The sequence below is a fragment of the Triturus cristatus genome, chromosome 9 (assembly GCF_964204655.1).
Source record: "Triturus cristatus chromosome 9, aTriCri1.1, whole genome shotgun sequence".
Lineage (NCBI taxonomy): Eukaryota > Metazoa > Chordata > Amphibia > Caudata > Salamandridae > Triturus > Triturus cristatus.
Window position 1 is genome coordinate 903,617,191 of NC_140592.1, and position 27,506 is coordinate 903,644,696.

At 47.2% G+C, this 27,506-nt stretch overlaps 1 protein-coding gene across 1 annotated transcript in view; it reads left to right on the forward strand.

Moving 5' to 3' along the window:
* ATG2B (autophagy related 2B) overlaps positions 1-27,506 on the forward strand; it is a 1,039,004-nt gene that overhangs the window by 635,778 nt on the left and 375,720 nt on the right. Inside the window, exons 30-31 of the mRNA XM_085626438.1 lie at positions 13,249-13,451; positions 24,115-24,341. Of these exons, the coding sequence (XP_085482564.1) occupies positions 13,249-13,451; positions 24,115-24,341 (430 nt within the window). The remainder of the gene's footprint in view (positions 1-13,248; positions 13,452-24,114; positions 24,342-27,506) is intronic.

Here is a 27,506-nt window from a genome sequence, read left to right on the forward strand (position 1 = left end):
AGTGTCTCTTGTGGGGAAAGGTGTGAATGAGCATTGGCATGATCTTTATCTTTCTCATGTGATCTTCATTTGAACATTTGGATTGATGTGAGATTTGTTTTCTTTCTTGGAAGTGTCTTTCTTTTTTAGCCATTACTTCAGTTTAGCATGCCAGTGAACTCGCCGTGCTTTCTGCTTCTCCTCCATTTACTGCATTCTCTAAGACCAAGGTACTCTGAGCCTAATGTGTCTAAGATCATTTCCTTGTCGGCTCTCTTTCCAACTCTTGCAATTTAGTCCAGACCATATGACTCTTACCCACTACATTTATAGGACTCAGACTTTTAGGGTTAAGTTAAACCTTCATTGGCTTTCAGGAAGCTCGGCTATGGAAAGCTATTGGGAAACAAAAAAGTTAAAGGTGGATTTCATTGACAGTTGGCTATTGCTACCAGTTGGCAGGCAAATGTGTCCTTGAGGGTTTTAGAGATGTAGGAGACACCTTTGCACTTTTGGGTGGGGTTCCAGTTAAGTTGGTTTGTATACATGCCCTTCTGTTCATTCTTTAGGTAAACAATATTAAAAACAGTAATGTCTAGAGGAGAAAGACTGTAATCAATTGCAATTTGGCACGGCACGTCTGCAATTCTTGTTATGCATGTATTATGCCTCCTTTTTGGCTGCTCTGGCAATGGTTTAGAAGTAATAAAGCTGTGGGGGCTAATATCCATTAGAAGAACATATTACTTAAGTTCAGTAATGTTCTTTTTTAATTATATGACAGCTCCTGAAGTGCCTTTAATACCCTCCCATTTCTCCTCTTAAGTGTTCTGTTATGCTTCTGTACTTGTGTTTGGCTTCGTCCAGTATGTCTTTTCCATAATTTGGTCCATGGAAAATGGGTGGACCTGATGTTACTGTCACATGAGGCTTTTACATGGTCAAGCAAGTGTGGCAGAGAGGGCCTGCAAGTACTCTCTGCCTCTTCATGTAGCTCTGTCTTCCTCTACCATATTCTCACATTCTCAGCAGTTTTTCTACCTGCAATCATATCAAATATGCACATCACATTGGAATTTGAATAACTGTTTGTCTAATAAATCCATCAGTCCTGGCACTGTACTCACTTACCCAACAACTCTTTCCACTCATAAAAAGAGTGTGTGAATTTGAAGTTTGTGTTTTTTTCCTAAGCAAAATTAGAAATGTAGAGTTGTTGCCAGGTGTCAAACTTTAAAGCACAAAGGCCTGCATCCTGTTGCACAAACAAGCTCTTTTAAGCATGTTTTCTTTTTCAGGTGCAATAAGGAAAATATCTACCTTCAGCCTTGCATCATTGATTTGAATTTGATTCAGTTGTTAGTCTCCCCGCTCCCCCAGTTACAGCTCACTTAGCAAAGTGTAAAATATTGCTATGTAAACACAAAAATAGGATGTCGTTCCAATCAGGAATCTTGCTAAAAATTGAGCTGCCGCTTTCTGCAGCACCTGACTTAAAGAAAACACACATTTCCGTATCCCCATGTAGAATGAGTAACCTCAGTCTAACTTGTGCAAAATCCTGGTATTAGTGATGTTTTTTTCACTTACATCCAGTAAAATTGGCAGAAGCGTCCTTATTACATACAGACTGTAAAACAAAACGTGTACTTGCTCCTCTGTTTACTTGCGATGATCACGAGAGATTAAAGTCAAAATGGAATGCAAGGTAAGAGGGATAGGCCACTCAGTGGCAGTGGGTAGAGCAAATGCCAGGCAGAAATATGAGAATTTCCTCCAATCACCAAATCCTCAGTTATTTTTTCTTTCAGCTAAAAGAATACTGCTGTAGCATTTTAGCCTGTTTCATCATTACAATCTCTAAAACACCTAAGTTCCACACTGTCTGAGTGTTAGCAGAATAAGTGTACACGGAAAAATCTAATGATCTTATTAGGTTAGCCATTTGTCTAAGATAAATGTTTAAAAAATGGCTTAAAGAGGAGCCCTGTGGAACACCAAGTGGAACCCTGTGTGCAGCAGATATAATAGATGTGAAGGGTAGGGAATCTGTAGCTATCGTCTGTCACTTTTTGACAGGCTTTTTTCAACGTTTTGTTGATGATTTTTGGTGTGTAGACCATGGGTCCGAAGGCTTTCAGGGAGCAGTTCCCAAAACTGCTTGTGGCCCGCAGTTTGGCTCCACGCCGTTAGTCCAGATCGAGAGGAAGGTCTGGGCACTGCTCCAGGAGTCCTAATTTCTCGTTCTCCTGCTTGTAGTTGTTGCGTCGATCAGGTAAGAGGCATAAGAAACACAAGAAGTCGAAGCATGCTTTAACTTCTCCCTATCCATCAGCCAATGTGATGGAGGAGTCTCGAAGCTCTAGGCCTCGTTCTACGGAAGCTGCCTCTGGGTCAGCTCCATGCTTCTCTGCCTTTCCAGGAGCTGGAGCGACCCCTGCCTAGCTTAAAGAATTCAGTGATGCCATGTGCCTTATGTTTGGGCGACCTGACCCTCCTGGTGCGCCTTCAGACTAGGGAGACTCCATCGGGTTCTGCGCCAGCCGCTCCGGCGCCGATGCCCCCCAATAGATCTGGTGGTGGATCCGGACTGGCGCTTGTCGTGCCCCTACAGCCTTCCCCGGCACCGATGCCGATTCCAGTTCCGGTGACACCCTTGGGTCCTAGGTCGGTTCTTCAGCCTTTTTTTGAGGAGCTAGGAATGAAGGAAGATTAGGAAGGGTCATTGGATCCTTTACAAGACTAGCCTGAGCACAAAATGGACTGGTATGAGGAATTGGGTGAGGCCAGTGGACTGAATACCTCCCCAGATTCTGTCTCGCTTTCTCCCCTTACTGTGGCTACTGAGGAGGGAGCATCACATACTATGGTGGAGAGAAGAGGAGCCGAGGTCCTGGACCGTCAGCTCCTTTCGGTGCAAGTCAAGACGCACATTTTGAGAGAGGTCCTGCAGCCGGGTGTCTCCTTCTCAGAACCCCTCCTGCCTTTTAATGAGGTCTTGACTGATGTCCTTCGGGGAACTGGCCTAAGCTCAGCACAGGGCTCCTGTGAAAAGGACAATTGCCTCGCCGTAATTACCTTGCACAGAGCGACCCAACATTCCTCACCAACCACCCTACCCCCGAAAGCTTGGTGGTTCAAACCTCTACCTCACAAGGCGCTTTTCCTTTTGCTCCCCTGGACAGGAAATCCAAGAGGTTGGATAGTTGGGACAAGAAGATTTTTTCTTCTGCCAGCCTTGCATTGTGGTCAATGAGCATTGCATGCCCATCGGGCCGTTACACCCACTCCTCGTGGAAAACGGTTGTGCAAGTGCTGCCACAGGTCCCGGAGGAGGCCCGGGCCATTCTCTCCCAAGCGGTATCAGACAGGAGAGATGTGGCAAGGTTCACCATTCGTTGTGGGCTTGACACCCCCAACTCGCTGGGCAGAAATTCTGACTTTTTTGATGATGTCCAGTCTTCCCTTATGGACATGCCCTTTGATGTCACCCGTCTATTCGGAGACCAGGCATACATGGCTCTGGAGCGCTTTAAGGACTCGCGGGCTACGGTCAAGTCCTTGGGCTTCTCGGTGACCACCCATCCCCGTCTGGTTTTTGCCCCTTTCGTGGCCACGGAAGGGGTTTTCAGCCCTGCCAGCCATACCCAAGCCATAAGATAGTGCAAGTACAGCAACCTCTACAAGACTGTAGGCACAGCTTCTTTCAACCTCATAGGTCAGGCAGCCAAAAGTCGAGGCAGTCACCCCTCCCCTGCAGACTCTAAACCTTCCTAGTCCGGCCCTTCAAGATCATGGGCGGTCGGTTGGTGGCGGGATCAGCCATCATCTTCACCACTGGCAAAATATCACATCGGACAAGTGGGTTCTTCATATAGTCCCAAAGGGCTACTCCCTCCCCTTCGACACTACCCCTCCCTCCTTTCCTCCGGCTTACGACCAGCTGACAGAGGACCAACCGAACTTGCTTCAGCAGGACGTCAGGACTCTCTTTGCCAAGGGGGCTATAGAGAGGGTTTTGACGCCAGAAGTAGGCTGTGGTTGCTATTCCCACTACTTTCTGGTCCCGAAAAAGGACAAGGGCCTTCCTCCTATTCTAGATCTGTGAGCCCTCAGCTACTTCCTCAAAAAGGAAAAGTTCAAAATGCTCACTCTGGCTCACGTTTCGTTTGCCCTAGATCCCAGAAACTGGATCGTAGCGTTGGACTTGCAGGATGCCTATTTTCACATTCTCGTCCTGCCTGCCCATTGGCACTACCTGTGGTTCATGGTAGGCCATGAGCACTTTCAGTTCACAGCGCTCCCCTTTAGCCTTACCAGTGCCCCTTGGGTGCCCAGCTGAGGTGTGCCAGTCTTCCCCTATCTCGACGAATGGCTGTTGAAGGGTAGCTCGTCCCAGACTGTCCTCTCACACCTCCAGACTACGATGAATCACCTGCTTTCAATGGGGTCAGTATCAACGTCCGAAAATCACACCAGATTCCATCTCAGATGCTCCCTTTCTTTGGAGCTGTTCTGGAAACAGTGCCGTTTTGGGCCTACCCTCCCAAGCAGCAAGTCCTGGATATTCAGGCTATGATACCGATATTTCAGCCTCTGTACTGGATTTTGGCAAGACTGACTGTGAGGCTGCTGGGCCTCATGGCCTCCTGCATCCTGCTAGTGATACATGCCAGAAGGCAAATGCCGGCTCTGCAGTGGGACCTGAAGTTACAGTGTGTTAGAATCAGGGGAATCTCTATGACATGGTCTAGATCTCGGAGGGAACTGCACTGCATCTGCAGTGGTGGCTGACCAACCAGATCACATAGTAGTAATAGATGCATGGGATGGGACATCCATCTTGGAGAGGTGGAGATCAGAGGACTCTGGTGTCCGGCTGAAGCCAAACTCCACATCAACTTGTTGGAGCTCCAAACGATTCGCTTGGCATTGAAGTCTTTTCTTCCTTCCATCAAGGGAAAGCTGGTTCAGGTGTTCATGGACAACACCACCACCATGTGGTACTGCAATGAACAGGGCGGGGTGGGGTCCTGGACCCTTTGTCAAGAGGCCCTGCGTCTCTGGACATGGCTGGAACAGCAGGACATATCCCTGGTGGTTCAACACCTGGCAGGTTCCCCGAACGCCAAGGCGGACAAACTCAGCCATCGATACCTAGTGGATAGCATCTCTATCCGGAGGAGGCACAAGGTTTCTTTCAGAAGTGTGGAGAGCCTTGGTTAGATCTGTTCGCCTCTGCCGAGAATGTGCAATGTCAGCAGTATTGTGCACTGGTGTTTCGAAAGCGGCACCCGCTCAGCAATGCTTTTCATCTCGAGTGGAGCGCAGTCCTTCTGTATGGCTTTCTGCCAATACCACTCTTGTACAGCGTGCTCAAGAAGAGCAGGAGCGACCAGGTAAGGTACAAGTCATTGTTGTAACTCTGGACTGGGCACGGAGAGGCTGATATCCTGAGCTTCTCCAACAGATTACCGATCCTCTGATCAGGCTGCCCCTTCGGGTGGATCTGCTGTCACAGCAATAGGGAAGGGTCCTCCACCCGTACCTGTCCACTCTACGCCTTCTTGTGTGGAGATTGATCGGCAGCAGTTGACAGCATTCAATCTTCATCCTGAAGTATGTGATGTGATTTCGACAGGCAGGCGTCCCTCTACCAAGACTGTGTATGCCAGCCAGTGGCAACCATTTGTAAAATATTGTACAGAACGGTCTATTGATCCTCTTTCTGCTTCTCTCTCTCTCAAGTACTTCTCTTTATTTTGACACTTGCCTAGCAGGGCTCTACTCTGGGAACTCTTAAAGGTACCTTTCAGCCTTGTCTGCCTTCTTACGGCTGCCAGATCAACCCTCTTTATTTAAATCCCCTATTGTAAACAGATTTGTTAAGTTGCTTGTACAGATGTTCCCTCCTCCCCCATTCATCATGCCTCAGTGGAACCTTAATTTGATTTTCATCTTCCTAATGTGTACTGCTTTCGACCCTCGTCACAGCTGCCCCCTCTGGCTGCTTTCCATTCAAACAGCCTCTTTAGTGGCAATAACTTTTGCCAGGAGAGTGAGCGTGAGCAAATTGCAGGCTCTATCATCCAAGCCTCCTTACCTCACCATCTTCCCTGATAAGTTGGTGCTTTGCTCTAGGGCCTCTTTCTTACCGAAAGTTGTAACACCATTCCACGTGGGGCAATCAGTCACTTTGCCCACTTTCTATGCTTCTTTGCACCCCTCTAAAGAGGAGGAGCTACTCTACCATCTGAACTCCAAAAAACCATTGTTGTTCTACCTTGACCGCAATAAAGAGTTCCGTGTGGACGACCAGCTCTTCATGGTGTACGTTGGATCAAAGAAAAGTTGAGCTCTTAAGCCTGAAGGCTTAAGAGCTCTTCCCACCAGAGCTTAGGCTGCTACCATAGCATTGCAACATTATGTTCCAGTCCTTAACATTTGTCAGGCAGCAACGTTGGCATCACTGCACGCGTTCTCTAAGCACTACTGCCTGGACAGCCAAGTCTGCAGGGACAGCCTTTTTGGCAGCTGTGTCATGCAGGACTACCTGGTCTAAACTTGTCCTCAGTCCCTCTTCCGGGGATGGTATTGCTGGGGAATCTATTCTAAGGTGAGGAATCTGCGGCTAGATGTCTCTATCAGATGGACAAGTTACTTACCTTCTGTCTCACCATATCTGGTAGATACATAATCTAGCCGCAGATTCATTGCCGACATATCCATCCTCCCCGCACTGTGGAAAGGTTTTTAGGGTGAGGACTGATCCCTTTGAGGGGCCTATTTGTTCTAAACATACCACTATCAGTGCACTACATGGCTACATGCTCCTGGCATGGAAAGTCGTGAAAAGTAACTGACATCATCGCGCTGAGGTGGCGCCTATATAGGTGACACAGACGTCACTTCCAACGTGCTGTTACCGCAGCTGTCACGCTGAGATGACTGATGCCACCGACTGGCGCACAAGGGTATTACTCGAGCAAAATCCGTATCTGGCCTGACAGCTGAGAAATTGCAAGGTAAAGAATGTGCGGCTAGATTATGCCTATTCCAGGCAAAGCGTTAACGAAGGTAAGTAACATCCGTTATGTGCTTTTCTGTTACATTTGCAGTAATAGGAACAGAAACACTTGCCTATAGTTGGGGGACTCTTTAGGGTCTGAACCAGACTTCATTAGAAGTGCTTTAATAATGGCCTTTTTTTAAGCAGAGTCTGGATTTGTGCCCTATTACAGTAGCTGATTGGAAATAGTAGGTAAAGGACTAGCAACAACATACTCTATTTTCTTTAAATAATTGGGCGGACAACCAGAGGAGAGCGTAATTTTAAAATACTCAGCCTTAGATTTACCATTTGCTAGGCCTAGGCTCACAGTTCGCCATACCAAAGTTATCTCTGGACCTAGTACTACTGAAACACTGCATTCTCTATAAATTATGTGGTGCTAAATTTAGTTATGATGCTCATGGGGTTGTCATATTTTCTGAGAGGAGCATGACTCCTTTCTCCTTCTGAGAAAGCAGGAAGGCCTTCAAGACCACAAATTGCATTTAACTTGAGCATTCTACCCATTGTCATGGGATTGAAGGTGGTGCACTGTTAAATGGCCCACAGGTGTTCCCAACAGCATGAGTAGGAGTAAAAGGTGATAGCGATTTGAGCTTAACCTTGTTCCTTGGCACTTGGCATATGGGATTAAGTTCCAGGCAATCTCTTCCCCCGACCTAGCACCACTGGGAATTGAGCTGAAGTTCCCCCTAATAAGTTCTAAATTAAAAGACACCCATGACTATGGACTATCTTGGATCTGGTGTGGCAGATGATTGGTGTGGCCTGGGGTTAGTGCTGTAACTTTTTAAGTCAGAATGGGAGTGCCACTGGCAGATGCGTAGAACTAAAAGCATCATGTGAAATAACCATACCCCGGCAGTTATATTTGGGAAGTGAGATGTATCGTGGCTACTGACAAAGAAGATCCTTGTCAGTCCCAGGAAAATTGGAATGGGATGAAGGTCAGGTTGCATTCATTATGATGCTTACCTTATTATTTTGACCCCTATGAAAGTTCTGTCAAGAAAGTAGCCTTCTCCAACCACCAAATGAGGTAATCCAGGACTTCATGAGGAACGCAACACACTAGAGACAGTCTGATTCCCTTTTCCAGGGAGCTACCAGATGGAGTCCAGTTTGAGACCTACCCACTTTGCTATCAGTTCTGGAGACCTAAAGTGATCTGAAACTATTAAACCACGGTAGAGAGGCAATGCTGGAAATGAGGCCAGGATTGATAGAGGGATCAACTCACGTTGGAGAGGAGAAGGACATTCCAAGCAAGGAGTCCAACACTTCTTAAGTGAGTGCAGTCTTCTCACGAATGGTTTGACAAGATTTTTGCATGCTCAGTGGCTTTTAAAGCATGGGTAGAACCCAATGATTATTCTCTAATTCATCTGAGGAAGAAGGCACTCTTACCAACTAATCATTGACATGAGGGTACATGATCAATGCTTTACTGTTATAAATTGCGGGCTAAACCAGCCAACACCATGGTGAAAGCCTGAAAAGGCCAATCTCAGTCTGAAGATGAGCACATTTTATTGATAGTGGACAACCTCTCCCCGCCCTTTGACACAAACCATATTCATTTAGTAGACTGGTGGCACACCTCAGTGTTTATGTGTCAAATGGCCAAACTTGGCAGAAGAAGAGAGGTTTGTTGGCCCTCATTCACTTGTACTGAAAATCCACGCAGCAATCATTGAGGAGATCAGGAATGAACTCACCAAATGATCTTCTCATTTGATTGTTACACCCATTCAGACTAGCATCAGCGCTTGCATTTTGAAGATGGAGGGATGTTTTTTGCAAATATTCACAGTAGCTTCTATTACAAAGAACTATGCTGGGGCATTGCTCATCATGCTGACTGTCTCCTCTATGTACAGTTGTGTCTGGTGTCGATTTCCATATCACAAAAGAGTTGTTGACTTTTACAAAAAGCTCAGACACTGTATGTACATCTTTCAAAGTCAAAACGTGCTTTATTTGATTTTAAACATTAAAATCATAAAAGCAAGCATATAAAAGAATATATCATCATAAAATACATATAAAATTCATCAATGCACATCTCATGAGTATAAGTTCCTAAAAATTCATAAGGTACATGTAAACCTGTAATTCCTAAAACGAACCATCTCGCACTAAATAGTTCCAACCTGTTACGTATCTTGCAGTTTAGTTATTTAGGCATTTCCTAGTCCTCAACACACTCTTTAGAAAACCCACCATGGAGCCAATACAGTAACAATTTCCCAACATCTGTAAATGCACGAAGGCAGGGCGACATTGCCTCCATCCTCCCTGTTTTAGTAGGTGTATTATCCATCTGCGCCTTTCGTTGCTATAAAATTTACCGAATAGGATTACATGTAATGTAGATTGTAATGAAATATTGTCACAAGGGCATCGGCAGAGTTCCCTTGACCAATCGTTAATAGCTGGGTGGGTGATCAGACGATGGAAAGTCCCAAATCTAAATCTTGTTAATAGATATCTATCGTATCCGCCCATGACACATAACAGATATGGTTGGATGTTGCATGTTATAGTAATTATTTGGTGTTTAACCACCATAGGTTTATTCATCTCAAGAGTTAACCTGTTTTCTTCTAGGTGGGTCATACAAACTTTTTTTTAAATCCTTCCGGTTGATAGAGTTCATGTTATTGGGTGAGGTGAAGAACTCTGGGTGTCCAATGTCCTGCATAACATTTTTTACATATTTAAGCCATAAAATTTTGCAGGCATTATCTAATCTCATTGCATCCATTATTATTTCCCTGTTAAGGCCAGTACTAGCCGAAGTCCAAATTCTATGCCACAGCAATATCGGTTGAACTTTAATTAAATCGGAGATATATACAACTCCTAATTCGCTGTGACAATTAAAAACTGGGGCACTAGCTGGGACGGCTAAAATAAACCTTAAGAAGGCGTTTTCAATACGTTGAATTGATGTGCATTCCTGGAAACCCCAAATGCCTGCCCCATAAACTGCTATGCTCAAGTATTTTGCTTGATACATTTTTTATAAAATTTCAGGCGGGCTTTTCCCCAATTTTTTAGTGACATTTATTAGGGCCACGATGGACTTCATGAAGAGTAAGCTCCTGGTCTTGACAGCTGGAGCCCAAGAGCCAGTTCTGTTAAAAAGGACACCCAGATAACTTAGCGAGTTGATGGTTTCCACCCTACTCCCCCCCGCCTGGTAACTTCTATGCTTGTTTTTCCCTCTCCCACATGACATAACGGAGCTTTTCTTTGCATTCAGTTTTAAACCGAGCCTATCCATAAAACTGGTATAAAAGGAAAGAGCCCTCTGTAGGCCAATCTGAGTGCGAGCCATAAGTACCGTGTCGACGGCATAGAGGAGAGAGGCTATCGGGCGAGTATTTACAGATGGCGGATCCCTAGTGTGAGACACCAACTCCTGTTCCAGAGCGTTAGTATATAATGAGAACAGGAGTGGTGCCAAAACGCAACCTTGCCTTACGCCCCTCTCCACTTTAAATGGCGCAGTGCACTCACCCTTTGTTCCGTAACGGACTTTTGCAGTGGCTCCAGAATATAACTGCCTTAAAAACTGAATTAAAACAGGGTCAACTTTTAGTTCGTTAAGGACTCCCCACAGCTTATTATGAATAACGCAATCAAAAGCGGCTGTGCGGTCAATGAAAGCCAAATAAAATTTCCCTGTTTTAGCCTGCGTATATTTGCCAATTAAAATGCTGAGATTCAAAATCTGCTCGTTAGTTCCTAAACCGACTCTAAAACCATACTGATCGTCACTTATAATACCATTTTCTTCAGTCCATGCCTGTAATCGATCTAAAACAATCCTGCCCGGTACCTTCATTAGGGAGTCCAACAGAGATATTGGGCGGTAGCAAGCAGGGTTCTCCCGCTCACCCTTTTTAAAAATGGGGACTATAATTGATTCAGACCATGTACCTATAAATCCCTTTTCGCAGCACGCTTGTAAAACCCTGGTAAAAAATAGGGCCCCATACCGCCAGGTTTGACTTATAGAGATCGATTGGTATCCCATCAGGGCCGGCAGCCTTGCCACTCTTGCTTGCCTTTACTGCCGCATTAATTTTTAACACAAAGGAAGGTGCACTCAAAAAACAAAGTCCAAATTGATATATAGTCCAAAGAATTTTTCTTGATCTTCTTGTTTATTAAAGAGAATAGACAGCCAACACGTTTCGTTCCTAAAACACAGGAACTTCTTCAGGGCAAGGAGTAGGTAACACGAGAGAAATCTTATTCCATATTCGTTGAATCGGGCAATACCCAGATCAAAATGACGTATCGCACATTTGGTGTATAATAGCACGTCCACAAATTTAAAAGTGAACGCAAAATCTCTTATTAAGATTAAGTCGCGTGTTGTACACAATATTCACTCAAAGTGATAGGGAATCCATTGTTAGATCAATTATTCCTATTGTTCAGAATGAAACCGACGGCATGATAACCGGCAAGAGAGCAACACAGCCTGTGGAATAAGATTTCTCTTGTGTTACCTACTCCTTGCCCTGAAGAAGTTCCTGTGTTTTAGGAACGAAACGCGTTGGCTGTCTATTCTCTTTAATAAACAAGAAGATCAAGAAAAATTCTTTGGAATATATATCAATTTGGACTTTGTTTTTTGAGTGCACCTTCCTTTGTGTTAAAAACTTTTGGTCCTGCCCCGCATCTAACAACGACGGATGTTGGAAGTTGTTGCACCACGTACACAGACATAGTGTACTCTAATAAGAAGGAAAACAGTTGGAATTCAAGTGCTTGACCTTGGTCCGTCGTTGGGTTTGCTTTGTTTATGTACTGCCGCATTAATGACTTGGAGTGAAATGTTTACATCTTAATATCTACCAGTCACAAGTCCCTGCTTTCAATTTAAACCAAACCATCCTGTCATTCAGGATGCCATAAAAATATTTGGCCATCAAAATCAATTTCTAATCCAGGATGCCTGCATCCTCTTCATGGTCGGTGGCAGAGTACCTGACATGAGGAAGTCTGAAAGAGTGAAGGCACAAATAAAGGTTTCAATATTAGTGACTGCCCTGACGAGAAAGTACATTGATAGTGGACTTTTGCCCTAGGTGTCTGTACCACGGGCTAAGAGTAACCTCAGAGAACCTTTAGCCCTTGCATTTGAAAGCCTTAATCATGGCCTCACAGTTTCTAACGCTGTTTATCTTGGGTTTCAAGACCACCCGTATTGAAGTCCCTAATTGAAAAGCATTGGAGGGCAGAGTTATTCCTTTAAATGGCACCCTCAGTGAAAAAGGAGCCCCTGAACATTTGGGAAAAGGGTGCCTAACCAGGGCTGCCGAAAATCCATCTCCTTGGAGCCCTTCGGTTGGCCCTAATCAAACTTAGGGTACAAAAAAAATTCTCATTCTTTGTGGTCACCACACTCTAACTCTCAAGCCTTGTGGAAGTATAAGAATGTATCTTTTTATTGTTAGATCTACCAAGGACCAAAAGGCCCCAGCCAGGACAACATCAAACTGCAGACTAGAAAGTGTAAAAAAGAACAAAAAAACAAGGCAGCAGGTCTTTTCAATCTATGCACCCAGGATCTAGAACAACATCCCCGTATCCATTAGAACCGCCCAAACCCTGCTCAATTTAGAACTCACCACATCACATTAACCATCCACAACCTATTTTCCTCTACTCTTGCTCGTTTACCCTATGCTTGTCATTGACAATGTATAGCACTCCCGTGCCTTTTGGCTAGATTTGTGTTATAAGCATACCATATACATACATACATATATTCGTACATACATTAGACTTACAGTGTACCAAAATTCACCGTACATTAAAAAACTTAAACAGTCTAAAGTACAGAAAGATATTTGCTTATTGTTTTGGGTAGGATTCAAAGAGATTTTTACCGGAAGGCCCACGTGGGATCACTGTAATGTTATGTCCCTGAACATTAGGTTGTAGTCTATAGAACAACTTTGGGTTCCAATAAAAACGTTGTAGAGGTTGATTTTACACTAAATAAGCAGTAAATATTCTTAATATTTAAGTCAAAAACTCTTATGGGGAAATTGATCCTAAAATGGTGAGCATTTAACATTTTTCTTACTCATTGTGTTCAGTGCAATATTAATTGTAATAGCATAGGAGTTCGAGTACAGTTGTATGCATTTTAAAATATATTTTCTTTGAAGGTGTTTCAGATGAAAAATGTCATATTCAAGAACCATCATGCTCAGATCTCTTCCTGTTTCCGGATGAAAGTGGGAATATTTCGCAGGAGCTGTCGCCACCCTGTGTTCCCTTTACTCCTCATTTAATTGGCGAAGCCATGATGGATGTGCCTTCCGAAAGTGACGACTTCTGCATTCTCTATGCCCCTAAGACGGTCATTTCTGTAAGAATATTATTTTGATCTGGTTGCAAAACATGTTTAAATGAAATGCTAATAAAATCATTGATATTGATGCCTAGCATGCACCTTGTATCATACCACAGCTGAGTACCAATTATAGAATCCCTCTTTGTAAAGATGTTAGTCTTATGCAAGTTCCGTTCTCTATTTATATTATTCAGTATTTGAAAGTGAAATTGCCATCCTGATAAATGAATTATGTAAACTTTTAGGTTGTATCACACAATGCATAAAGTCTTACAACATATGCTTCCAATATGGTCAATAACGCTACTGCATTGACAGTAATGAATACCCCTAGTCTAAAGCGTCACATCTATTTAACTCCCAAAGGATAAGACAAGCCATGTTATTGGTGGTTATATAGCACATTCTGCTATTGCCACAGGATGTTTCTCATTGTTTTAGCCGACAGGTGACTTTCCAGTCTGTTCTGAGGTTTCTATTGCACACCAAGTTTACATTGGTCGGTTAAAAAAATTCCTTGTTCTTGAAGGGTGACACCGGCGTGTTTTTGGGTGCCATACTTTTCAGTTAATTACAAATTTAAGCTGTATTGGATGTATATTCAAAGTAATTTTCTGTTTTCTGTTGTAGAACAGTGTGGTGTGGCGAGTGTTGTTGTGAGCACGGTGTTACTCAGTCATATGACTTAACTTTTCCGATGTAGGATGTTTGTGCAGTTTTCGAGGATTGGTATACAACTGTAGGCGAAGCGCAGTGGTTGGTGTTTCTGGACCCGAAATTGCTAGGTCCGGAGACGCAGAACTCTGTTTTACTTGTTTTACTATGTGCACACTTAGAAAATCTTTGGCTAGGAGTGGGGCAGCGACGGTGGCAGACACGCATACCAGCCCACTTTAGGACTATGGATGAAGCATACAATGCTTTCCTAAAACAGGAAACAGCCTCCAAATGCCTCAGACTCCTTCCCCGCTGTCGACCATCACCTGTCAACCTTGCACAGCCCCTGCAGATTGTTACCACCTGCAGGTGGTAAAGATCAGCTCTGAGGCCCCCAGAATGTGGAAAAGCCTACCTTACAGGAATCTGTAATTTCGGGTCCAACTTGTTATTCCCCGTTTCCAGGACTTTAACATTTTACTCCCCCATTAACTCGCTGCGTTATACCAGCCAGCTGGAATTGTAAAATCTGGCCTCAATATTTTCCAGTGTGTAGGAAAGTAGGATCTGATTTCATGGTTACCCCCACTTTTTGCCTGGTGTTATGCTGTTTCTTACTAGTCATACTGGGATCCCGATAACCAGGACCCCAGTCTCTGTGATTTTGCCCCTAAATTGGCTATGGAAGGTACTTCAGTCCACCCTAGATCGGCTACTGGTGTGCTCTTATAAGTCCCTAGTATATGGTACCATGGTACCCAGGACATAAGTACACCAAGGGTCTCCCATGGGCTGAAGCATGTATTAGGCCACCCAGGAGAGACCACTCAAACTGTGACTACAGGCCTGCCATTGCAGCCTGTGTAAGCTGGTGCTAGCACCTGTTTCGACAGATATACCTTTTCTTATATCTGAGGTCACTGCACTTAAAACCTATAAGTCACCCCAAAGGCAGGCCTTTCAGTCCTGAAAGCAGGGTGCTCGGTTCTAAGTGTGAGGGTGCCACTGCATGAGCGGGACACCCCTACAACCTTCGGGGTCCATTATCCCGGATTGTAAGTGCATCAGCCATTACGACATATAGAGAGGAAATGTGTCATTATGTGATGATCATCTCTAAACTGGCTGTAACAAACCCTGTCATGTTTGGTATCAAACATGTTGGAATCATACCCCCACACCATAAACAGTGGGGAGGTGTGATCCCATGCACTGTAAAGCTCCTCTGGGAGGCCCTCAGTGCTCCCGGTACAGGTCTTCCAGGACCGGACAGCAAGCTAGGGCTGCTGCCAACCAGAGACATGTTTCTGCCCTCCTACTGCTGAGCCAAGCTCGAACAGGGGAATGCAGAACAATAGATATCCTGTCACAGGGAGGTGTGACCAACTCCCAGACAGGATTTAGTGTATTGGGACAGCGTGGGGGCGCTTGCCAGCGTTGCTGCCCCTGCGTGAAGGGCACATTTAGTGCTGCCCTACTTGCATACACCAGGTCAAACCAGTTCAGGTTGCCGTTGGTTCCCGCTCTAGCGCGAAACTGGACAAAGGACATGGGAGTATCCTCCCCACTGTCCAGCCCCTCCTCTGGGATGGACCCCTGAATCACCCCAACCCTTCCCTTAGGGTACTTAAGGGCTTACCTGTGGGTGGGTCCCTACATTCGTCGTGGGACAAGATCCAGATCAGACACCACTTCATCTTCAACCGTCTGGGCACTCTGGACTTCGCTGGACTTTCATCTGGGCACCGCGACTGCAACTGGGAAGATTCCTGCTGCTCCTGGTCTTGTCGTCCTGCTCGTCTGCTGCAACATCTGTGCCTGTGCTCCATACAGGATCCTTCCAAGGCCTGTGGACATCCAAGACACCTGAAGGAATCTTCCTTGAAGGGAAGGAGTCACTTCCCTGCATCTGCAGACACCGCAACAAAGCTGACCAGTCTGCTGCTCCTGGGCTCCCACAGACTCCGAAAGGCTCAGCAACACAGGTGGTGGTTCTGCAACTCCCTCGAGGCCTGCACTGTCTTCTCACCAAGTTTGAGGTCAGTATTCCATATCGCAAACGCCGGGGCCAAACCCCTGTGCACCGTGTTGACTTGCCAAGGCTTGTTGGCTCTCTTCCTCCGAGATCTTCAGGCTCCAAGGAGTTCCCACCTCAACCATCTCCTGCATTTACCATCGTCGTCCTCACCTCATCCTTTCCATCGTGGGTTTGCATCTTTGGCAAGCTGCTTGAGGTCCTCCTGCGACTCCTGTGCCTCCGGCCGGGGGTCTTCTCTAGGGTCCTCTTCGACTCTAGTGGGCTCCCCTGATTGCTCTGGGCCTACTCCGACTCCCCTGCTGGTGGTGAGTCACTTGGACCTTGCTGGTCCTAACTCTGCACCTTTTTCGCTTGCCACGTTGTTTGCGGTTATCTGAAAGAAACACGTTAGTTATAGATTCCTTACCTTGGAATTACCACCAGGTGTCAGACTGGCTCCGGAAAGTTTTTTCGTCAACAGTACCTCTGCGCGTCAGAAGGTCGGGCGGTCGGCTCCGCGTCCGTCGTCAGCGTTGTGGTCGCCGGGATAACGTCACAGCAGCTACTTAGACGCCGCCTTCAGACATCAGTTCTTTCTTTTTCCGCGCCAGCCAGCGCATATCTGGAAAGAGCAGTTCCTCATTCATTGTTTGACTAACTTTTTCTCGACTTTTGTCGACTTCTTTCTTTGAGTCTCCGACTCGGAAAAGGTGCATGAGGATGCCCGGTTTCAAGGCCTGCGGATCCTGTCGGTGACTGATCTGCACAGCGTGTGTCTTTTTTGCCTGGAGCGCGACCACTACCCCAAGTCGTGCTCCGACTGCCGGTCGATTGTGCCGACGGCTTTGCGGGAGCGGTCCCGAAAGCTGCTTGAACACCGGCAGTCGGCTCCGCTCCGTTCGATGTCTCGGTCGAGGGACCGGTCACGGAGCCACCACCATTCTGGTTCAAAATCATCGAAGTCTTCGCACTCGGGGTCGAGTAAGTTGAAGCACAACAAGAAGTCAAAGAAGCATCGTCGCTCTTCGACTTCTCCTTGTTGGTCGATCCGACGAGGCACGAGGGTGGTGCCACTCCCGCGGCTCCACGCGCGAAGCCCGAAGGGTCGACTCCGAGTTTTCCTCCCTTTCCAGGACCCGGAGCGACTCCGGCCCAGCTTCGTATGTTCTACGAGGCGATGCATGCCATCTTTGGGCGGACCAACCCCGCCGGTGCGCCTTTGGGCCCCGCGGACTCGGTTTGGGGGCCTAGGTATTCTCTGCCGGCAGCTCCAGTCCCGGCGCCGCAGGCCCCCCTTGGATCCAGGCCTGGTTGACCTCTTTACGCCTCCGCCGGCGCCGCTTCCGATGGCACCACTACCGCGTTCGATGCTGGTAGGCCCTCAGGCCGGTGTCAACCCCGGCCTCCATCCCGACGTGGACACTGAGCCGGACCGCATTGTCTGACGCCGGATCCGGCGCTTGGTGGGGTTTTCGTGCCCCTGTTCACTCCTGGGGTCCCTTTTCAACCACAGTGGCACCCAGAGGATGATGAGGAGGACTGGGAGGGGTCAGGTGACACTTTAACTGACCAGTTGGACAGTGAACAGGACAGGAGAGAGGAACTGGGTGATGCCAGTGGTCTGGCCACCTCCCCTGACCTTGGCATGTTGTCTCCTCCTACCGTGGCTATGGAGGAGGGAGCGTCATACGCAGTGGTGTTGCGTAGGGCGGCCGAGGCTCTCAACCTCGAGCCTCCTACAGTGGCGGCCAGGACTCATCTCCTGACTGAGGTGCTTCAACCAGATGCGAGCTCTTCGGAGCCCCTGCTGTCGTTCATTGAGGCCCTCACAGACGCCCTTTTGGGCACGTGGTCCAGGCCCAACACGGGGGCTCCCATGGACAGGATGATTGCCCGACGCCACCGCCCGGCTCCGGGCGACCCCACTTTCCTCTCCCAACTTGGTAGTTCAGGCTTCCATCTCCAAAAGCGCCTTCCCTACCGCTCCACCAGAAAGAGAATACAAGAAGCTGGACCAACTTGGCAAGATAATTTTTTCTTCCGCCAGCTTAGGACTGCAGTCTGTAAACACTGCATGCCTCTTGGGCCGTTATTCGCACTCAGTGTGGGATACGATGGCGCAAGTGCAGTTTCCGGAGGAGTCCCGGGCAATGCTCTTCCTCGCTGTTGCCGTCGGAAGGGATGCAGCAAAGTTTACGATATGTTGTGGGCTGGACACCGCCGACTCTCTGGGCAGGACCATTTCAACTTCGGTAGCACTTCGTAGCTACGCCTGGATGAGGTCCACTGGCTTTTCAGGGGATGTCCAGAACACTTTGATGGACATGCCCTTCGATGGCCGTCGCCTTTTTGGCGACAAAGCAGACAATGCCCTAGAGCGCTTCAAGGAATCACGGGCCAGGGCCAAGTCCCTGGGAATCTCCACCCGCCCTGCGCAGTCTGCTTTTCTCCCCTTTCGTGGCTACGGAAGGGGTGTCCCGCTACGTCCCACCCAGGGCCACAGGCTGCAGCACGTTACCCAACCTTCGTGCGGCCGGGGACGTGGAAACAACCATCGTTGTTCCGGGGGCTAGCAGGCGGGCCAGTCCACCAACTCCCCCTCTGCAGCTGCCTCCAAACCCTCCTAGTCTGACGTTTCAGGCCCAACTAACGCCAGTGGGCGACAGGATTCGCCATCACCTCCCCCATTGGCGCACCATCACGTCTGACAGGTGGGTTTTGCAAATAATTCAAAAGGGCTATTCGCTCCCCTTCGAGACTACCCCTCCAGCCATGCCACCTCGATACCACCGCATGTCGGAGGATCATCTGGCCCTTCTCCAGCAGGAATTTACGGCTCTCTTGGCCAAGGGAGCCATCAAGCGCGTTCCTGTCTCAGAAGTAGGGCGTGGTTGTTTATCTCATTACTTTCTGGTTCCCAAGAAGGGACGTCAATTGCTTCCACCGGAAGGAGAAGTTCAAGATGTTAACGCTTGATCAGGTCTCGTCTGCCCTCGACCCGCAAGACTGGATGATAGCGTTGGACTTGCAGGACGCTTATTTTCACATCCCCGGCCAACCGGCATTACCTGCGGTTCACGGTAGGCCACGAGCACTTTCAGTTTACCGTGCTCCCCTTTGGCCTTACCAGCGCCCCTCGGGTGTTCAAGAAAGTGATGGCAGGGGTCGCAGCTCATCTGCGCAGATCAGTGGTTTCAGTCTTCCCCTATCTTGACGACTGGCTGTTGAAGACGGGCTCGCCCCAGGCAGTCGTGTCCCACATCCAGACTACGGCCGACCTCCTGCATTCTCTGGGGTTCTCCATCAACGTGCCGAAGTCGCACCTGATTCCCTCACAGAAGTTCCTCTTCATCGGAGCGGTTCTGGACACGACGCGGTTTCGGGCCTATCCTCCCTAACAGCGAGTCTGGGATATTTGGACTATGATTCCGATCTTTCAGCCTCTATCCTGGGTTTCGGTCAGAATGACTGTGAGGCTGCTGGGCCTCATGGCCTCCTGCATCCTGCTGGTTGATCATGCCAGGTGGCATATGCGGGCTCTGCAGTGGGACCTGAAGTTACAGTGGGCGCAGCAACAGGGGAATCTGTCCAATTGCGTCCAGATCTCTGAGGGCATTGCTCAACAACTGCAGTGGTGGCTCACAAACCAGAATTAGGTCAATGGCAGATCCCTCTCCCTTCCCCAATCAGGCCACACTGTGATGACGGATGCATCTCTTCTGGGATGGGGCGGCCACATGGGAGAGGCGGAGATCAGAGGCCTCTGGTCTCCGGCGGTGTCCTGGCTTCACATCAACCTTCTGGAGCTCCGGGCGATTCGTCTTGCACTGAAGGCATTCCTTACCTCTGTCCGGGGAAGAGTAGTGCAGGTGTTCACGGACAACACCACCGCCATGTGGTACTGCAACAAACAGGGCGGGGTGGGGTCGTGGACCCTATGTCAGGAGGCCTTCCGTCTCTGGACTTGGCTGGAACATCACGGCATATCCCTGGTGGTTCAACACCTGTCAGTTTCCCTGAACGCCAGGGCCGACGAACTTCGCCGCAGGTGCATGATGGATCACAAATGGCGTCTTCACTCGAAGGTAGTGCAAGGTCTCTTTCAACAGTGGGGAGAGTATTGGTTAGATCTATTCGCCACCGAAGAGAACGCGCAATGTCAGCAATTCTACGCGTTGGAATTTCCAAGGCGGCGCTCGCTCGGCGATGCTTTTCGTCGCGATTGGAGTTGCGGTCTGTTGTACGCCTTTCCGCCTATACCACTTCTACCCAGAGTGCTGAAGAAGATCAGGCGCGACCGGGCCCAAGTCATTCTTGTGGCTCCGGATTGGGTACGAAGAGTCTGGTATCCCGAGCTGCACAACATGGCAATCGATCTTCCGATCAGACTGCCTCTTTGGGAGGATCTTCTGTCACAGCAGCAGGGGACGGTCCTCCACCCGAACCTGTCCACTCTCCACCTCCTTGTGTGGCAATTGAGCGGCAGCAGTTGACGTCTTTCGACCTGCCTCCTGAAGGCTGGAACGTAATCTTGGCAGCCAGGTGTCCCTCCACTAAGACGGCAAAGGCTGTGGATCCCCTTTCTGCCCCTCTTTCTGAAGTACTCTTGTTCTTTCTATCTTTAGCCCTTCAGGGCTCTGCTCTGGGCACTATCAAGAGCTATCTTTCAGCCATCTCTGCCGTCCTTCGGCTACCAGATCAGCCTTCTCTTTTCATGTCTCCCATAGTTAACCGTTTCTTAAAAGGCTTAACATCTTTTTCCTCCAGTCCCCTTCGTTCTGCTTCAGTGGGACTTGAATCTTGTCCTAGCTTTTTTAATGTGCTCTCCCTTTGAGCCACTTCATAACTGTCCTTTACGTCTCTTAACTCTTAAGACTGCTTTCCTGGTAGCCATCACTTCTGCTAGAAGGGTGAGTGAGCTCCAGGCTCTTTCTTCAAAGCCTCCTTTCCTGTCTGTTCATTCGGACAAGGTGGTTCTCCGAACCCATCCATCCTTCCTTCGTAAGGTGGTTACTGCCTTCCACATCGGGCAGACTATTACCTTGCCCACCTTCTCTCTGCACAAGTTACTTACCTTGGGCAACGATATATCTGTAAGAAAGATTAGTGAGTTATAGATTCCTTACCGTCCCCCCCCCCCCCCCATCCTCCCCGTTCTGCGAACTGATTTCTAGGGCTAAGAACATCCTTTCATGGCCCTAGTTTTGTGCACCAGTGGTCAGTGTCTTGCATGGCTCTGCGTTTCTGGCGCTTAAAGTCGTGTACAGAACTGACGTCAGGGCACGTGGGCGGTGTCTAAGTAGCTGCCGCGACGTCATCACGGTGACCACGACGTCTGACGCGGAACTGACCGACGCCACCTTCCGACGCGCAGAGATACGGCGGACGAAAAAACTTTCCGGATCCAGTCTGACGCCTAGGGGTAATTGTAAGGTAAGGAATCTATAACTAACTAATGTTTCTTATAGATATATCATTACCGAAGGTAAGTAGTTTGTGCGCCAAGGCTTGTTGGTGCTCCTGACAGACACCGATCCTTCAGCTCTCGTCATCCGGTTGTTGGACAGCTCGTGAACGGCTCCTGGTCTTCCTCAGCGTCATCTAGTCCACACAGCTGCAGCTCCAAGGTCATCATCATCTCCCCTCCATCCCCTGATATCGGTGGGCATTCGTCTTCTGTGCCTCCTGGTAACTCCTGAGTGACGTAGACTCTGTCCCCTCTGCTTGCAGGTACTTCTCGACTTGAATCCACCCTTGGGTTCCACAGGACACTTTCACCTTCTTCACCAGCTGCATCTTCCTGAAGTCCTCCATTGAGTTTTACGGCGGTTTCTGAAGCTACTTCACGGGACCCCACTTTACACCTATGCACCCGGCTTCCCTGGTTTAGGCATCCTGGTTGCTAGGGTGTCCACAGGTGGGGTGGCTCTTCAACATTTTGTCTTCCATGAGGTTCATTCAGGGTCCACTGGGAAGGGTCCTTCTTCTTTAAAATCGCAACCACGACTTACCCATTGACTTGAATTGAGGCACTCTGTCATGTTCTTACTCTGCCAACGGCCTCCGTGAGGTTCCTGGGTACTTACCTCGGGTAGTTCCTTGGGTCCCCAGTTCTTCTACATCTTCTGGGTATAGTCTTGACTCCAGTCGTGGTTCTCATCCCACTATTTTAGTATATGGTTTAGTATCCCCCTGGCGACCACTGTGTGTTCGTGCTACTTACTTGTTTTTATTGCAAAGTATTGTGTGTATTGTGTCATATCTCCAGGTAGGAGATATTATTATGTGTTAGTGAGTGTCTTATAATAAATACCTATTTTCATAAATATACTGTGTGGTTCTTTTTCACTTAACCTATGAAGGCTGCTCTCCACAGCTGCCACTTAGAGAGCTTTCTAAGGTTGTCTAAGACCACTAAAATCACCATAAGTGTTGTCTGAATTAGTGCAGGGTGCTACACTCATAAGTTAGCACCATATATTAAGCCAGCCTCTCGCACAGTGAATTAACAAGAAACTTGAAATCTCGGATGTTTTGACTGGCAAAGACTATAGAATGCATATTTGGTTACATGGAGCCTTAAATTGTTAAACAGTTCTCGAAAATATTGCACCTTTTGAGGAGGTATTGACATGGTCTCAAATGTGGAGGGTCAGTTGAAGGGGTTGGGCCTAGGTTTGACTGCACTCATTTGCAAGATTTCCTTCTCCATCGCTTAAAAGCAAAGTTGGAGGGATCTAGACCTGGACTCTCTTCTCCCAAGCTGCAACTTTATGCCTGTCTCGTAAGTGGTCTTGTGTTTTTTTTTAAGATGTCTTTCTATCCGTGCATGTGAAACCCATTATTGTAGGTTTCAGTGATATGTTATCACGGATCCAAGTAGGTGTTAATTAGGTAATAGAGAGGTGTGACACTCCTGACAATACATACCTTATCATGCAGGCTTGCACTGCAAGGAACTCAGTTTAACTTACTGAATCCATCCTGTTTTTATCCCTATGGACAAAACATACGTATTCTTATTTGTACATGGCCAACCTTTGGTTAGCTGCTTTTTACTGGAGAACCTTTGTAAGCTGGAAGCATAGGCTCCTTAGGGTACAGTACCTCAATTCCTGATATTATAGCTAACTTGTCGACCAGGGACTGAAAGTAGATTAAACAAAGAACATTGAAAATTCCTAGATATTTGTCAGTTGGAGAGAAGTAAATCAGAACGCTCCTCAGAGAATTGCCACCTTGAAGTGGTCGAGGGGCTTGCATGTCTCAGCGACCTGGCGAGCTATGCCAGCGAGACCTTAGTCATCAGGAAAGGGTCACCCATGCCAGACAGGTCAAATGGCAGAGACCAGACAAAGCTGGATCCACTGGTCCTCCAGGTTGAGGGTTGGGCACAAGGTTTGTGTGTATGTTTTGGTGCCTTACAATGTACTTTCTGTATTTGTTTTCTTTCATCATCATGTTTTAATTCCCTCTTTTAAAAAGGGAAAAAAAGGAGAGTAAGCTGATATGAAGAACATCTTAACAGAGATGAAAGACTATTGTCACTTTCAGCCAGGTGGAAAATTTAAAATATTCTCCGTATGAAGAAACTTTGAAAAAAATAAACAGTGCAAAAACAAAGTGTGTAGTTTCACAAGTAGCCTTGCTTACACATCTGAATTTTAATTTAAATGTGCTATCTGCACATACAAGATTAGGGAACACTACTATAAGCCTAGGAAATTAGGAACATGGTATAAATTTCCTGATGTGACCTGACGCTTATGTGATTCAGAGGGAGTTTAAACCTAAGCCTGACTTTAAAGCGTTTCATCTGTCCCAGAACTAAGACTTCAGGTGTAGTTAAAATAGGTATTATGTTTACATAATTCAGAAACACTGGCAGAAAGATTAGAGGGTGCTCTTATTACTGCAAGACTGCATCTATGTTTCTGACACAACTGTATCCATTTGTTCAGTTCTTATCCAGTTTGTTTAAGATAACCTTTGTTTTCTTCTCAGGATAAAGAAGAAGAACCAGTGGTAAATAAATTGATAGATGATGCAATCATAATTAAAGACAACCATTTTAGTCTGCGAGGAAGAAAGACTGATTCAAGCAAAGCCCCGTTGCACTTCCCTGTGCCTGAAGTACGGTATGTCGTAAAGGAAGTGTCACTTGTGTGGCATCTGTATGGAGGAAAAGATTTTGGAAATTCTCATCATGGTTCCCCAGCTAAAAGTTATAGGTAATTGTTTCTTTCATTTGAAAAACAAATATTGTTATCCGTTTTTTCCATACATAAAAAGCAACCAACGACCACCTAGTAGAGACATAGTATAGTACATACTCTGTATAACCATCCATTACACAGTTATACCAGAGTGCCGTCATTTGTAGTGAACAGAGTGACATCTATGTGAGCATAATACGGTATATACCCACTGCAACACATGACACCAGTAGGGTTCTAGCCGGACATAACAAACTTTGACCCTTCATGACCTTGATGTCTGGCTGCTACATACAGCTTCATACCTGGCAAGGCAAAATCTGAGGAACCCCCATATGTCCCGGCTCTTGCATGTGGGATTTGGAAGTCTGCAAAGTTTTTAGCACTTACCCTGTTAGTTGATTTAGTATATTTCACCTTTTTACCAACACTACAGTGTTTCCGCTGTTGGACTTTTAGCCATTGGAGCAAGGTGGATATAATTTTTTTTGTCAAAATCTTTTTAAAGAGTTTACAAAAAGATACAACCTTTGTAGCTCAACTGAGCTCAAATAAAAGAACGCATGCCAAGCTCATCAGTTAGCCAAAGATAATGCACAGATTGATCACAAGTTCCCCGCATGCCTGAAGGTTTTAACTAGGAGCAGAAAGTCCCAATAATACAAAGTCTCACTGGAACAAATTACATGTCTCATGTTGCTTCTGCACTCTGTTCTGGGAGCTAACAATTTAAACCTAACATAGAACAAAAAAATACAAAAGAAACAAACATTTCCATGGTGTCATGTGTGTACAGTCATGGTGTGGTTGAGAGGAGTGTGGGGTATGCGCCCAGTGACCCCAGGGATTCCACCCCCCCAAAGCCAGGGGAGAGGGGGGGAGAAGCCGCCCCAGGGAAGCCAGAAAAAGTCCTAGAGGGCGCAAAGCTCCATGGACCCCAATAGGGGCCCTATCTATTATGCCAGGAAGAGGTGGAGGGATCGCAACCTATGCCCGCACTCAAACAGTGGTAATCCCTCCTACAGGTAGCTCACCAAGGGACTCCAGATATAGTCAAAACTCTTACAAGAATCTTCAATGACATCTGTCATCCGTTCAAGGGCTAGGGCTCACCACAGACAGGCGTGCCATTGTGTCAGAGAGGGGGCTTCAGGTTTTTTTCCAGGCAGCTGCTAAGGCCATCTTGGCCGCCCCTAGGCATAGCCACATACTTGAGTGGTCTCCTTGTGTTCGGTGTTTTAGGCCGGGGTTACAGAATCCCAGAAGTGTGTGTTCTAGAGAAGTAGGAATCGGATAATCCAGGATTTGTTTAATTTGAGATAGGATCTTTTTCCAGAAGGGTTGAATAGCGGGGCAGTCCCACCAAATGCGGCGGAAGTCTCCCAAGAGCCCACATCCCCGCCAGCATCTATCGGAAGTGTTTGGAAAAACAGTGTAGTTTCTGGGGGGTCGAGATACCATTCATACATAATTTTGTAATGGGCTTCTCTTAGAGGGACCCTCATTGTTTCTCTGTGGTAAGAGCCTGTAGTATGTCATCCCAAAACCTTCTGTGTTGTGGAGCTTGACATGGGCCAAGGGTGAGAAGGAGGGCGTACAGAAAGAAAACGCAGTCCTTAGCCGTGGTACCGGTATGAACAAACCTTTCTATGGGGAACAGTTCCCTGGTCGCAGCCTGTCGCACCTGAGGCTGCTGTACCCAGTGTTTCTATTGAACATAATGGTATTCTTCCGAAGGCGGTAGCTTGAAATGGGTTGCACAGACTGCGAACAATCGCATTTCCCCTGCCTGGAAGAGGTCCGATATCATGAGGCATCCCCACTCCCTACATTTATCAAAGGGCACTTCCACAAGCGCTGGGGAGAAGGCAGAGTTGAAGTGAATAGGGGGATAAGGGGACAGGAATGTAGTCTAGGGCAGTGTTTTAGTCACACTGTCCCACACCTTCAATGTGGTGGCTATGTAGATACTCAAATAGGCGTTGTTCGACCTGTCTGATTTCGGCTTTCAGGGCAAATCCCAGATAGTCCTTCCCGCTATTTCCCTGTCCATGTGTAGCCATAGTTTGTCTGAGGCCTTAAGGGACCATTCCCCCAGGACCCGTAATTGAGCGGCTCGGTAGTACACAAGATAGTCGGGGAGGGAGAGACCACCCTCCATGCGTGGTCTTGTCAAGAGATGCTGGGAAAGGCGAGCCCTCTGGCCTTGCCAAATGGATTTTGTGGTCATTCTCTGTAGCTCTTTGAATAGGACCTTGTCTATTGTGATGGGGAGGCCCTGAAAGAGATGAAGAAGGCGGGGCAGGAAGTTAATTTTAATGGCATTTATTCGGCCCATCACGTTATAGATGCAGAGCTCCATCTTTTAAAGTTGGCTGTAAGTTGTCGCAACAGGGGGGTAAAATTCGCTTTGTAGAAGTCTCCCAGTTTGGGTGCGATGTTAATTCCCAAATATATAATTTCCTTGCGTGCGCACCGAAGAGGGGAAGCGCCCTCAATGTCCCTCTGCAAATTTGGGGGCATTGTCAAATTAAGTAAGAAGGATTTAGAGATATTAACCTTAAACCCTGACACTCGTTCAAAATGAGTGAGTTTGGCTTGTACCACCGGGAGAGAAACGGTGGGGTTAGTAATAGGTAGTAGGACATTGTCCGCTAAGAGCAAGATTTTGTGCTTGTCTCAGCCAAAGCTAATGCCGCTGATCCCTGGATTGGATCTTATTCTCACCACAAACGGTTCAATACTGAGTGTGAAAAGCATGGGGGACAAGGGGCAGCCCTGTCTGGTGCCTCGAGCAAGGCTGAAGAAGTACGAGGCCACTCCATTTACCAGTACACAGGATTTTGGGGACCCATAATTAGCTTTGACCATTCCCAGAAAGGTCTCACTAAACCCAAAGCGGCATATGGTGCGCGATAAGAAGGACCAATCGACACGGTTGAAGGCCTTCTCTGCGGAAAGAAGGGCCGCCGGGATGTATTTCTTCTGGACTTTATCCTCTAAGTGGAATACTCTCTGGAGGTTGTCGTGGGTCTGGTGCCCTTCGATGAATCTTGATTGGTCGGGGTGAATGAGAGTGGGTAAGACATCCTCAAGTCTGTTGGCCAAGACCTTAGAATATAGTTTAGCGTCTAAATTCAGCAGGGAAATAGGTCTGTATGACGCACATGATTGGGGGTC